This window comes from Pelobates fuscus, chromosome 1 (genome assembly GCF_036172605.1).
Source record: "Pelobates fuscus isolate aPelFus1 chromosome 1, aPelFus1.pri, whole genome shotgun sequence".
NCBI classification, from domain to species: Eukaryota; Metazoa; Chordata; class Amphibia; order Anura; family Pelobatidae; genus Pelobates; species Pelobates fuscus.
Genome location: NC_086317.1, coordinates 43,233,932 through 43,249,319, shown reverse-complemented (window position 1 = coordinate 43,249,319; position 15,388 = coordinate 43,233,932). Strand labels below are relative to the sequence as shown.

General features: G+C 39.3%; 1 protein-coding gene across 4 annotated transcripts in view; it reads right to left on the bottom strand.

Annotated features, from left to right (window-relative positions):
* APP (amyloid beta precursor protein) overlaps window positions 1–15,388 on the bottom strand; it is a 185,391-nt gene that overhangs the window by 84,167 nt on the left and 85,836 nt on the right. For all 4 annotated transcript variants that reach the window (XM_063448265.1, XM_063448275.1, XM_063448291.1 and 1 more), the window contains exon 3: window positions 15,197–15,326. In XM_063448265.1, the coding sequence (XP_063304335.1) occupies window positions 15,197–15,326 (130 nt within the window). The remainder of the gene's footprint in view (window positions 1–15,196; window positions 15,327–15,388) is intronic.

Genomic DNA, 15,388 nt, shown 5'->3' with positions numbered 1-15,388 from the left:
ACCAGTGCAGCCAACCAACAGGTCTCAAAACTCTGTTACTGGAATCCCAAGCAAACCAGACAGAACACACAGTTAACAAAGTAACCAACACACAATGCTTTATTTTCACTTAGGACTAGCCCCTATCTGCATTACAATAAACATATTGAGACACACTCAAATCAATATATATAAATCATATAGGAGAAAACAAAAAACATCCCCTATGTGCAGTATATGACAGGTTTAACAGGAATTTTGATCTTCATTTTTTCTTTATAGATATAAAGGACAACACTCACCCCAAATCTATTTTGAAGAAAACAAACTTTTCACCAAGTTTTGAAAGAAAATAGTTTTTTTTTTTTAATAATAAAGTAGTACATGACAGGATCCTTAAGCCATATACATGCACGTTTGGTCAGACAGTGTTTGAAAGTGGACAATCTCTATGATCTTCCCTGCTTCCCTGCACAGAAAAGACCATAGAGACTGTCTGTTTTCAAACACTGTCTGACGCCAGGTGCATGTAGACGGCTGAAGGATCTGGTCACATACTATAGCTAAAAGATTTGTTTTTCATTTTTTACTTATACTTTATTATTTTTATTATTTTTTAAATCTATTTCCTTTCAAAACTTAATGAAAGGTTTATATTGTTCAAAATAGTTTTGAGGTGAGCTTTGTCCTTTATATCTATAATAAAATGTTGAATATCGTAATTATAAACTAAATTGTTCTTTGTTTTTTTAATTAAACCATATTAACATTGTAGCGGAGAGTTGGTCTTTCACAGGTTAACTCCACTAAAGATCCCAGTAAGGCTCAGGAACAAGTTATAAAATACCATAGAATAATAATTACAGCAAGCAAGGTAATCCACGAATATCCCAATACAGATCCCAATGACTGGACGACACACAGCATCAGGAGCAGAACTGACTTTTAATCCACACAACTTCCTTATAAAGCATTCTCCCATGCAAGGGAGGGATTTACAATAATTACAGTAGCCAATCATACACGAGTTGCCACCCACACATCCCCTCCCCTTAGTTTGACACAAAATCCCATTATACAAGGCACAAATTCCCTGGGTTTCTGGATGTACCCCTAAACATAGGGGTACCCCTTTAAATGTTACATCCCCTGGTAGCCCTGAACTGGGTGAGAGACATATCAAAAAATCACCCAGATCGGACCAGGGGTTCAGGAAATTTATGGAAGTACTAAAAAGACCGATCGCGCTGGGTTTAACAGCCGAAAAGGTTTCCATGTGTTTTGGCCTTGTGGTCGGTCACAGAAAAGGGAATGCAACACACGAATGGCCTATGTTAGGAGAGCCGGGGAGGTTTCGGGTAAATCCCCTTGTTCGTGAGGTTCAAACTACCGAACGGGAAGCCGTTCGGTAGTTTGTATACGAATTTGCGGCAGTGTGGAGGTCTCAGCGGTGTTTGCCTAATCGAGTGTCCGATTTAGGTTCCAGACACTCGACGGCAAAACACCGCTGTTCGGGAGTTTAAAATGGCCGCCGCCACGTGTTTGTCTCCCGAATGGCGGCCACCCAGAGAACAAAGAACCCACTACACGAACTGCCAATTAACCGTTTGCAACATTGTTACTTACTCCTGGGGTGGTCTGATTGTTCAGTAGTTTCACTCGCATAATAACTGGAGTGATTTTACCGAACAATCAGACGAATGCTGCATACACTTCACATATACCTGTTAAAATTCAACCAAACACACAGAAATAAATGCAATTTTTAGGACAGCCCAATGCCATCCGCTACAAACATATTGCTAGTTCTATGAAATTCTAGGTAACATGGAAGTCATTCTAGTCATCCCGTTGTTTCCTTGATCTCAGTGTACCATATTGTCTTTAACGTGTAATTAACCTTTTTATCCGGTACCCCTTCTACCCCACAAACACAGGACATTAATCACCCTTTATCTCCGATTTCCAAATAGAAAAGACTCTTCCTGTGAATAACCTGGCTTGTCAGTGGCTGTTTGAAAAAATGCCTCATAAAAAAAGCCAACTGGAGGATTGTGATATAATAAAAAAGTTTTTTCCTGAAATCATCAGTTGTGTTTTTATGTTGAAATTCCCTTGTGTGTTTATTGTATATTATCTAAATAGACTATGCATTTTGTAAAATATTTTATATGATTCATGCTTTTTATATTTTCAATTTTTCCAATTTTTCCAATTTTTTGGACTCTGAACAGGCCCTACAAGCAACCTACAAAAAGACCTGAAAGAGCTGGGGACGAGAACCGCCAATGTAAAGCGATACAGAAATTACTCTCCCTCCATAATCTCTATGATGCGTGGAGGCTCCACCACCCCGTAGACAGGTCATACACTTTCTACTCAGCTGTACATAATTCCTACTCCTGACGGCTTTGCCAACACATACTTCAAGAAATACAGGGAGACCTTAGCACCCCACCTAGCCAGGGCTTACACCGAGGTGATCACCAACAGCACCATGCACAAAAGCATGCTTTTGGCACACATCACTTTGTCGAAGCCCAGCGAGCCACTACATCATCCCCAAAACTTCAGGCCAATAACCCTTCTACAAATATACACAAGGTGGGGTGTCTTACATATAGTTTCTGAACGCTTAAGTCTTTAAGGAATGTAATCCTATAATTAGGGAAAATGAAAAACACTAGCGCAGATTGTCTGAATGGAAAAGTTGGATTAGATTGAAATATGTATTTACACTCACAAATAAAGAGCCAGTAAATTCTCGGCTCAAGATACCAGCGTGGTGGGATTTTGTAGGGTCCCACTCCCTCTTCTGTATGATGTAGTAATTTCAGATCATTGATAGTAGTCACCAATCCAATGATTCATATGAGTGCTTTATTTGCCAAAAAGTGCATAAAGGTTAAAAATAAACTCAAGAATAATAAGTCCTTACAGTATAAGTGGCAAGTCCTTCAAGTGTGCAAAACGCTTTTCCCCCCACTGGGGGGCTTCCTCAGTTGCTGTACTTCGGTCCATATTGCTACCTTTCTTTTAAGTAGTTAAATACCTACCGTTTTCAGGTGTCCTCAATTTCGGAGTTGTGCTTCCTGTTCCGGTTTTGCGTTCAATTTGGGCACGCAGCGTCTGTGCGCGTTCAACGTATTTCCAGTTCTCTTAGTGGGAGTTGGAACACATCCTTGCGTTCCATCATGATTGCGTCCACTTCCTGTATATCACTTGTGTATTCCTTTTTATTTGAAAAACTTTGAAGCGTTCCACCGCCTGCTTAACAGTTTCCTGTTTTTATTGTCCCTGAAAGCGCTCAGCAAAGTATATGTTGTGGTAAAAAAAGAGGAGGGAAAAAATAATAATGGATAAGACATATGGCATAAAGCCTCTAGATGTCGTTAAAACAATATTATTAAGAATTATTCTGTCAGTAGTATGTACAAATAAAAAAAGAAAAAGAAAAAAAGGAGAAACAAATATTACATTATATGGGGCCAACAGACAGTACTGGACCTACCCTAAAGAGAACCACCTGGGTTGGGGGGTTAGAAGTCAACAGAGTGGGGAAATCGGAACAGGCCCAAGTGGTGTTTAGTAGCGAAGGTGAAGCTTTTCCATGCCACCTTGGCTGCCGACAGTGGAAATTTAGGTACTTTTGTTCTCCAGATGGAAACGGTGGACAGACTTAACAGCACAACATGACACCTCAAGCATCTCCCACTTGTAAATATGTTTCTATGTATATAGGTTTCCTTGCAATTCTCACTCGGTGGTGAGACATGAGAGTACCAACTGATGGTGCCGGCAATAGAGAGCTGAGGGTTGCCGTCGGGTTTGGTCTACTTCCATACTGTAAATCCTTGGTTGTAATATTAGTCAAGAACTTTTGGCTGCTCTGTATGTGCCATTTTACTATGCAATTCTTGAAATGGAAAGGACAATAAAAATTGTCGAATTAAAAAAAAAAAAATCTATAGTTCCCTTCTACAATGCGCTCTGAAGTACATGTCTATTTCACGGAGCAAAGGTTTTAAATTAAAATTAAGGTGCACATAAAAGACAACCGTCATCAAATGTTAACTTCTAATTTTTTTAAAAAAAATTATTACATTTAATGAAACGTAATTATACTTTTGCATTCATATGTATCATTTTTTTATTTATTTTTTTTAGATTTATTTTATCTAAGCAGCCATGTAATAAAAGTAAAAAAAAAAAAAAAAAAAATTAAAAATGTAAACTTTGATGACAGTTGCCCTTTAAATGGCCACTCTAGACACAGTCACAAATGTACATGATTGCCAAAGTGCATAGAGCAACCTGAGCCAACTCTCATCTCAGAGACCTGCACAGAGTCGTAAAAAAAAAAAAAAAAAAAAAAAAAGACAGCCCATCAGAGCTATCAACCGCTCCCGGAAAGGCTAGTTCTGATCAAAATAAAGGTCTTATTTTTGCATGTGGCCCGAGGACAAAAAAAATTACTGAAAATATAATTAAAAAAATATTGTAGTGGCCACCCTTAACTTGTATCTGCAGCAATTCCTTTTTTGAATATTTACGTATTCTAGCAGGATTACCTAATTTTCTAATTTGTCTCTTTCAAGTAATTTTCCAGGCTAAGATATCCAAAAATGATTTAGTTATGTTAAGGCCATGGATCTCAGATGGCTAATATAACGACATAAGGCTGTGCTTGTTTCATCAGCAGGCTGCCACTCTAGGCAAATCTTAATGGGAAACTCTAAGAACGAAGCACGTTTAGCTTAATCAAGCAGTTTTAATGTAGATCTCATTCCCCTGCAGTTTCAATGATCAATTCTCTCCCCCTTTTAGGAGTTAAATCACCTTTGATTCGGTTTACACAGCCATAGCCACATGATCCCTGGCTGTGATACATACAGCCTACATGAGAAACTGCTTTCATTTTCAATCTGTGAAAGCACAGTATGTTTAGTTTAGAAGTTTTTATCTCCCACTCTTAACTGACAACAAAAGAGGTTTAAACATTAGAGCTCTCGTTACAGGAAATGCGTAGAGAGATTAAGTAGGGAACATACAAGGGTGGTGTGGCTAGTACAGCATAAGCAAAGTAATTTACCTACTAAATGGCAGAGAATTCAGCAGTTTGACTGCGGGGGCATGATCAATACACCCAAACCAATCTATTAAGCCAAGGTTATTTTGGTTTTTTTTATGGTGCCCCTTTTTAGGTTTTCAGAGGCTTGGAGGATTTATTCTGCTTTAAAATAATGTTTTTACCAATTACTAATTTTATTTAAGGATTTAAGGAACGTCTTTTGATCGGTTCGAATAATGAATTCCTATTACTGTAAGGCTTCAGACACACTTTAATATACTTCTTAGCAGCTTTTCCTATGATGTCATGACATGATTTCCATCATCTTTGAGAATCAAAAAGAGCAGATTTCTCACTCAGCACTTCATTGGTTCACTACAAGGTTTACGGTATTTCTTGTACTGCAGTATACAGTCTACTTGCTTTATTTCTGAAAGATCAGCTTCACACCTGCAACATGCCCTCTGGTCACCATAATAGCTTAATCTAAATGAAGTCCGCCCTAGCGCTGTCCCCTCAGTAAGTAGTCAAACCATTCTAGTACATATTGACAACTTACATGGGTCCCCTAAGCATCCATGTCACATCCAGTCTTCTGCAGATTATAGCTCGGGTGATGAACATAGTCCATCATGGTTCTGCTTTGCACTGTAGTTCTAAACGGATTCCACTGAAGAAGACGACCAGAACCAAAGACTGCAGACATAGGTGTGTGGTGGGACCCAGGTAAGTTGTCAAAAGCCATACTAAAAATGGTTTGACTACTTACTCTTACTGTGGGATTGCGCCAGGGCATTTCTGACACCACAATGACTACAGCAGGTTGTAGAGATTACGGTGCTTGGTGTGTTCTTTTCAGGGAGACTTATATACAGATTTGATTTCATTTCCATTGTTTTAGTATTACATCAATTATTTTTTTTTATAATACTCAGCTTAATGTTAAAGGGTCACTCAGTCTCAAAACGCTTTGCTCATTGCAGAGCTCATGGTTCAAGGAAGTCAGTTTTCATTGTGTTCCATCTTAGAAGGGCTTAAAACAGCAGTGATCTGCAACATTTGTTTTATTATTGAAATACACAAAGCTTGAATGATCTCTTATGGGTCACAAAAATGAAGCAAATTAATTTAAAAGATTGTGTTGAGGTGGATAACCTAGAAATTGATATATCTGGTAGATACCTGTAAATTTCCATATAATAAAATGTCACTACATCATAACCTCCTGAGACCCAGCCCACTAACTTGTGTCCCCTGTACTGGAAATTTGCTCACATGCATCTCCTTTTATTCCTTTGAGCTGCTCTATCAGTCCTTGTGGTATTGTAAAGAGGACATCCTAGGTTTTTCATTGATATGTCATGATAGGCTGCGATGCTGGGAACTTCCTAGGTAGGAAATCACAAAAAAAAAAAAAAACGAAATTGGAAAACCATTTTTTCCTCTGTTCCCAGGAGTATATAATAGCTCCATCATTGCTCTCAACGTGACAAGGTAAGGACCTGGGGGACAGGAAAGTCATGCCAATATGGGCGATGTCAGTGAAATGGCTTGCATCATTGGTGATGTCCAGAGGAGTGGACCTCCACAAAAAGAGGATGACTCATGTCAGCCTGGCATGGATGCAAGTACACCATGCTATCCAGCCCCACCAAGGGCAGTACCATTTAAACACTCTTTCCATGGACTCAATGCCCTCCTTCTGAGCGAATCTAATGATGCTTTTGCGTTTAATATGGACTTCAACATATGGTATCTTTAAATGGAAGGATACCAGAGAGCAAAACAGGGACAGGGGTCCAAATGTGGCTTTGTTGGGAGGCATCACATTTTATTTCAGTATTCCACTATTACTGGACACAATTCACGGCATATTAAACATTTAAACATTGTGATCATAATCACAAATACCTTAGTACATACACAATAACACCACGCATTTATTTTACCATGCAGATTATTCAAGATGACGCAAGAGATTCAAAGTGTCAGAAAATAGTGACTGGTGCAATTACTTAATGAGATAAGCAATTGTGTGTTGCTAGAAATACAGTGCACTGGGTTAAATTAAACTGGCTTTAAATATACACCATAATGAGAAAGGAGCCATGCCACATTTGGCACAGCAGGAGAAATCTCCAGAGGGTGACTGTATTTTCTATATATTTCTCAAATACATTATGGAACTACTTCCAGCAGTTGAATGAACAAGTTGATCTATATTTTATTAATAAATGAATATATATATATATATATATATATATATATATATATATATATATATATAAATATATATATATATAAAAATCCAAAGTAATCCTGCACTCACGCTTAAAGTATCCCAAAAAATCCGGGTGCTAGCATGCCATGGCTAGTGTTATATATCCATCCAAAAAGGCGGGAGCACTCACAATTATCTTGTCTGTATTTCGTCTATCTTTGATCCTGATGAAAGTCCTCTGTGCAGGACTGAAACGTTGATCGTTTTTTAAAGATGTTACAATAAAATTTGGATTTTTAACAAGTGAGTGCTCCTGCCTTTTTGGATGGATATATATATCCAAGGAAAAAAAATATATATATATATATATATATGGGGAGGTGAATTATCCATGTGGAGTAAATTACAAAGGCTACTTTTTATAAATCGATATAATACAAGGCACCGAGTGCATCCCACAGTGTGGCTACTGGGATTTGCATTAGCACAGCTAAAGGAGAGAATGAAGGGCTTGCAATGAGAAATTGAAACACGGTGCTATCTGCTGGAAAATATTCTTTCCATTAATATGTCATGTGGTTGAGTAATCTTCAATCTTCAGCTTAAACAAGTGGGAGTTGTGCAAATGCTCACAGTATTAAGTTAGGCATTAGGGTATTATGGCAGTTTTAACTGCCTTGTAAAACAAATACGATTAAAGAAAAGACTTGGATGACTTGGTAAAACTGTTAATATTTAATATGGATATATGTATGTCTGCATTGCTATGGATTTGTGTATGAGGGGCGAGCTCGCAGAGTCTGTTGCAAAAGGAAAACGCATTCTGATGACAATCTCAGTGACCTCCGAAGGTTACAGGAAAAGCATGACAACCAGGAAAATGAGTGTTTAACTCAACAATGAGGGCACAATGACATGGATTGTGTGTCTGCGTGTGTGTGTGTATCTGTCTGTGTGTGTGTTCCTAGTTGCTATGCTATTTGCTGTACTGAAGGTTGTTATTTATCGGAATAAAACTCAATACAGATTCTGACGCACACATTGGAGTGTTTATTGATCTGCTGAAGTGTTTTGTCAGAAGGAAGCCTGCTTACATCAAAAGATATAATTATTTTCAGACTTCTATAACAGTCCGCAGCTCCTATTCCACGTACCAAGTAAGAGATGCAGGAAGACTTCGGAGGACTTGTATTTCAGACTGCAGCTCCTATGTATCTCATCCAGACATGGGATAAAAGGCAGAGTGCTGAGAGTTGTTTTTTTTAAACAGCAGCCGGCATCTTCAATGTATAGAACGTGTTAAGAGCCAAATAAAGGGACAACCTAGACGTCAGACTTTCATGGTGCAAATTGCAGCTGCTATTCTATTCTGCTAAATATTATATTCAAAATTGCTAATGCTTCATTATTATTATTATTGCCATTTATATAGCCCCAACAGATTCCGTAGCGCGTTTTACAATATTATGAGAGGGGGGATTTAACTATAAATAGGACAATTACAAGAAAACTTACAGGAACGATAGGTTAAAGAGGACCCTGCTCAAACGAGCTTACAGTCTATAGGCTTTCATTTCATTCCCACACAGAGACGCAACATGGGGAAGGTCTTTAGAAAACATCATCAATGAACCTGCGAGGACGAGGACCGGCTGAGCAGCTTCTACTTTCTAGAGTAGCTTCATTCATGAACTATTCACATTGTTCTTACTGATTGGGAGAACCATGATTGGCTACCAATTCTCTGCTCTCTCCTATTCTCTGAATAAGCTACAGATATGCACTAAACTAGGGACATTCAGGTATATAATGTTAATACGTATCTCCTTGGTACATTAAAAAGGTGGGTAAAGTCCAGCCTTGCTTGTCAAATCAATGTGTGAATTTCTTACTACATAACTGCTATATAACACTACACAACAAATGTGAACACTGCATATTACACTACACAACAAATGTGAAATAAACCACACAATGAGCCTAAGGGTGTTAGAAATATTTGCTGCCTTAAGATAGATAAAAAATATGTGTGGGTGTGTGCATACCTACATATAGCAATCTACAGTAGATATATAGTAAGGAAAATAATACGCTTCAGAGCTTCATCAAAACCAGAAACTGTTAAACAATCTAAGATAACGACAAGTAGAGGAAAATAAAACAATTATATGATGCTAGATTCACAAGTGGGCACAGGATTGTCAACAGAGCCCTCCGGTGGCAAGAATGAGGAGTACAAGACATTATATACTCATTGGTAGAAACACTGATAACAATGCAAGCCCATCAACAACATACAACAAGCAAACTTTCTGTATTTGTATACTTATCTTGTGTATTTAGATTGTGTAGTTGATGTAAATTAACAGTGTAAAATAACCAACTACCCAGTCCACATGACAACTCTCACGACAGGTACAGTTAGTAACGCAGATACAGTGATACCTCGGTTCACGAACTTAATTCGTGAACTGACTCTGGTCGCGAACCGAATTGGTCGTGAACCGAGGCACATTTTCCCATAGGGTTCAATGTAAATCCGGTTAATCCGTGCTGACTTTTTTTGGGGGGTTTTTGAAGCCCAAAAATATGAAACAAATGACAATACACATTAGTAAAGTACAGTATACTGTAGTTATTTATTAAGAGAGGACAGTAAGGTGGGAGGCAGTTATTGTTTGGGGGGAGAGTCCCCCTCCATAAGGACATCAGGGAGATCTTCTTCAGGGGTTTCCTCTCTCCTTTGTCTCCTAGCTGCAGGCTCAGTTTGTCTGAAAAATCTGTCCAATGTCACTTGTCTCTTTCTGCGCTGCATAACCCTCCGGAAATGAGAGACCACATTATCATTCATGAGATTTAACACTCTGTTTGTGACAGTAATGTTGGGGTGGTGCTTTTCAAAGAAATCATGGCACTCATTCCATTTTTGCATAATGGATTTTATGGCATCACTGCTAACCTCCTCCCTTTCTTCTTCCTCCTCATTGGAATGCTCCTCAAGAAGTGCCTTCTGCTGCTCACTGTGGAGTTCATAAAGTTCTTCCGTGGTCAGCTCCTCCCTATGTTCCTCAACAAGCTCTTCCACATCAGCACCATCAACGTCCAGACCCATATTCTTGCCCATGGACACAATTTCCTCCACTACCTCTGCATCAGACCCTTCTAAGTCATGTTCACGTTCAGCGACACATTCTGGCCACAGTTTCCTCCAGGCTGAATTTAGGGTTCGGGAAGTGACCTCTTCCCAGGCTTTGTCAATGAGGTTAATGCAGTGGACAACATTGAAATGTTTCTTCCAGAATTCTTTCAAAGTCAAGGATGTCTCTGAAGTGACATTAAAACACCTAGTGAAGAGCGCCTTTGTGTACAGCTTCTTAAAGTTGCAGATGACTTGCTGGTCCATGGGCTGCAGAAGTGGTGTTGTGTTGGGGGGGAGGAACTTTACCTTGATGAAGTCATACTCAGCATCCATATCATCCACCAAGGCTGGAGGGTGTGCTGGGGCATTGTCCATCAGAAGAAGGCACCTTTCAGGCAGCTGGTTATCAGAAAGATATTTTCTGACGGTGGGTGCAAACACCTCGTGCAGCCATTCCATAAACAATTGCCTTGTGACCCAAGCTTTGGCATTGGCTCTCCACATGACGGGCAGTCTGGCCTTGTTCACATTTTGTTCCCTAAATGCACGAGGGGTCTGAGAATGGTACACCAGTAGTGGTTTAATTTTCAGATCGGCGCTTGCGTTGGCACACAGCAAAAGGGTCAATCTGTCCTTCATGGGCTTGTGCCCTGGTAGGGCCTTTTCCTCCTGTGTGATATAGGTTCTGTTCGGCATTTTTTTCCAGAAGAGCCCTGTTTCATCACAGTTGAACACTTGTTGAGGGACGTATCCTTCTGTCTTCATGAATTCTGCAAATTCTAACTTGTAAGCTTCTGCTGCGGCCTTGTCAGAACTGGAAGCCTCACCATGTCTAATCACACTGTGGATGCCAGTTCTCCTGCGGAATTTTTCAAACCACCCTCTACTGGCTTTAAATTCGTCACTTGCTGCACTTGTAGAGGGGCTTCTTTGCTGTAAATCACTGTGCAATTTCCTGGCTTTCTCACAGATCATAGCTTCACTTACACTATCACCTGCCAGCTGTTTCTCATTCAACCACACCAACAAAAGTTTTTCCACCTCTTCCAGCACTTGTGTCCTCTGCTTGGTTAACATTGTTACTCCTTTTGCAACATCAGCTCCTTTGATGGCGGCTTTGTTTTTCAGAATAGTCGAAATTGTTGACTTTGCCATCTTGTACTCCGAAGCCAGATCAGTCACACGAATACCACGGTCATGCTTTTCTATAATTTCCTTCTTCAGCTCAATGGTTATTTTCTTCACAACCTTGCTGTCACCTTTACTACTGCTGTGCACTTTCTTTTTGCCACCATGCTTGCGCTGCACATTCTTGTCACTTGCATTTCCACTTTGCACATTGTCACCTGCATTTCCACTTCGCACATTGTCACTTGCATTTCCACTTTGCACATTGTCACCTGCATTTCCACTTCGCACATTGTCACTTGCATTTCCACTTTGCACATTGTCACTTGCATTTCCACTTTGCACATTGTCACTTGCATTTCCACTTTGCACATTGTCAACTGCATTTCCACTTTGCACATTGTCAACTGCATTTCCACTTTGCACATTGTCACTTGCATTTCCACTTTGCACATTGTCACTTGCATTTCCACTTTGCACATTGTCACCTGCATTGCTGTTCTTGTCACCTTTATTGCTGCTCCGCACTTTCTTCTTTCCACTATGCTTCTTGGGAGCCATATTGGGTGTCCAGTGAACTGTACAGTATGTACTGTATGGGATAAAATACAGTATAATCACTTATAATGCTTGCAGAGTACAGTACTTCTTTCTGTGTACTGTATGTACTGTATGTGATAAAATACAGTATAATCACTTACTGTACTGTATAATGCTTGCAGAGTACTTCTTTCTGTGTACAGTATGTACTGTATGTGATAAAATACAGTATAATCACTTATAATGCTTGCAGAGTACTTCTTTCTGTGTCTCTTATTCTTGCTTCTTCTCTCCACGGTCTTCCTACAGGAAGTCCCGACCATGTGACAGCCTGAAATTAGCATTAAAATGGCCGCGGCTTGCGTTCGTGAACCGAGGCGGAGTTCGTGAACCGGAGCATATTTTTACGAACTTTTCTGTTCGTGAACCGAGTTGTTCGTGAACAGAAGCGTTCGTGAACCGAGGTATCACTGTACAAGGTTACTATATGGCCAGTGACTAATACACTGAGTGTGATACATTCAGGCAGATAAAAAATGTTGGTATCTATTACCTAAACTCCGGATGGCGTTCAGTTGTCCAAATACAGCTGTTCCATTTAAAAGTTTGCTTTGTGAAACCCGTTAAACTATTCTCAAAATACAATCCAGTTATTTCTTCTGTATTTGCACAGCCATTCGGATACCTTTGGATAGCTGCTAAATCAGCTGAATCTATATATTTTTGCCCCTCTGCTGTTCACTAACAGTTGCACTGCAATCAAATTTCCTTCAATATTTCAGTTCAGCTTCCTTTATAAAGATCAATAGCATGTATCTTCTGACCCCAAGCCACCATCAAAATACCTCCAACCTACCTTTAACCTGTAGGTACAACTCTAACATAAAATATATTATATATATATATTTATTTATTTAGAAGTCTAGCCAACTCCTTGGTTTTGCACCCCTCCCTGTCACAGGTGCCTCATCTCAGGACCAGCCTTGTACTGCAGAGAACTCGAGATGGAAGGATTTCCCCAAGTGAGTAGCTCATTTAGTAGACAGTTGGCAGTGAGAGTAGAACCTGCCACAGATAGGGTACATTGACGTTTGTGGCAGGCTTATGCAATGTATGATCATATAATGTAACTAAACCCCCATTATTTTTTGCCTAGATTAGGTGTTTTTAATAAAACTAGTCAAATCTGTCAGCATCTAAGTAGCGGTTTAGTTGATAAGTGAGTGTGCTGGATTTCTATTTTTACTGTACTTATTGGCCCCCAGCAGCACCCCATTTAAGCATGTTTAGGTGAGTGCAGCCAACCCCTTATTTTCCCATATATATTTAGGAGTCTAGCCAGCTCCTTGGTTTTGCACCCCCTCCCTGTCACAGGTGCCTCATCTCAGGACCCTATTTAGCCTTGTACTGCAGAGAACTCGAGATGGAAGGATTTCCCCAAGTGAGTTGCTCATTTAGTAGACAGTTGCCTGTTAGTGTAGGACCTGCCAAAGATGGGGTACATTGACATTGTGGCAGGCTTATGCAATGTATGATCATATGGTGTAACTTAACCCCCATTATTTTTTGCCTAGATTAGGTGTTTTTTTAAAAAAAACTAGAAAAATCGGTCAGCACCAAAGTAGTGGTAAGGTAGTGCACTGGATTTTCATTTTTACTGTACAGCAGCACCCCATTTGAGCATGTTCAGGTGAGTGCAGCCAGCCCCTTGATTATATATAAACTTTTGAGAAAACAAATGAACAAATAAGTTTGCATAACTAAAAGGGAGAGTCGGCAGCTGGTGATGGAGGCTTTAAAGAGGTTCTGTCTCTACTGAAATCTTTGCCAATCCATTATCTACTAGATTTGCAATATTTCCCAATATATTTAGCTTTTTTATTATTTTGTTAGCAAATAATGCAAATGGTGACAATCATTGGTATCCCACAATGCTTATTAAAACTTGCATGGCATCATGGGAAGATGTTTGGTGAACACTGGCGTGAATGGGACTAAGGGAAGAACATGTTTGAACATGCATTTATGAGTCTTGGGAGAATTCTGGGATGATGTCAGAACTGGTACACGAAAGGGCAGAGGAGATGCGCGTGTTTCATACATCCCTTCATTCCACTCCTTTTCCCACTAGGTCAATACTGCTTACGCTCACCTACTTTCAAGGTTTCAAAGAATGAATGTTTCTGTGGGCTGGATAGGGTCAGTCAGCGTAAATATTAATATAAATTAAGATGATAAACAAAAAAAATGCTGATGCTAAGGGCCACGGATTCTAAAAGCTACTAGCAGAGAACAGTTGAAATTTTTATGAAATCCTTTAAGGGTTCTAAGCTCTAGTTAGTATAACTCTATTCAAATTAGGTTGGCAGCTACATACATTTAGTAACTTCTTCTCTAGGTTTTCAGTTACGGGGAATTAAGAATGTTCTGCCACAGGCCAAAAAGGCCTGTTTTAAAAACCGAATTCAAATACACCATTTAACACCTGGATTGAACTCCAACTTCTGGTTGAGTGATTAACCCATGCAATAACTTTAGAAAAACTTACTTCTTTTAATACATATTTCTCTTCTTTCTTGTTGTTGTTGGGTGGCTCGCCACCATGTTAATATACATATATTATAAAACTTTTGTTTGTCAATTAGAAACATCAATACACATCAGACTTACATTTTATTTAGGTTTATTCTGCTTACAATTACGAATATATCATAAAACAACAAAGGATGTTGCAAGACTTTATTGCTGGACTTAAAAAAGGGGGAGAGATCTTCAAAGTCAGAGAACAGACAGACAACAAGCCTCATGGTCCTTTCGCCATTATTTAACCCCTTAAGGACACATGACATGTGTGACACGTCATGATTCCCTTTTATTCCAGAAGTTTGGTCCTTAAGGGGTTAATGACCATAATAAAATCAGACCTTTCAGCTAAAAATCTGGCCATATAAGGAGCCTCAATCCTTTCATTATACACCAACGTTCCAGACCTCTCATGGTACAACATAGCAAATTATCATTTTTATTTTTTTTAATCCATCAGATATCCCCACCCACTATGAATAGGAACATAGAATATGTAATATTCTAGAAATAGTTACACATGTAACCTACTTACCCAGACATCTATAGGGAACCACAATGTGGGTGTGGCTCTTACACTGTTTGCGCCCACGCTTGCACCAGTTCTGGATTGTCACTGGTTGGTTTGCTTCAACAACATTGGTGATTTGTAGCTCTGGATAGACCTGAAACAGAAAGGGGAGACATTTAGTAGGCAGAATTCCTCCCTCTTCAAAACAACCCAATT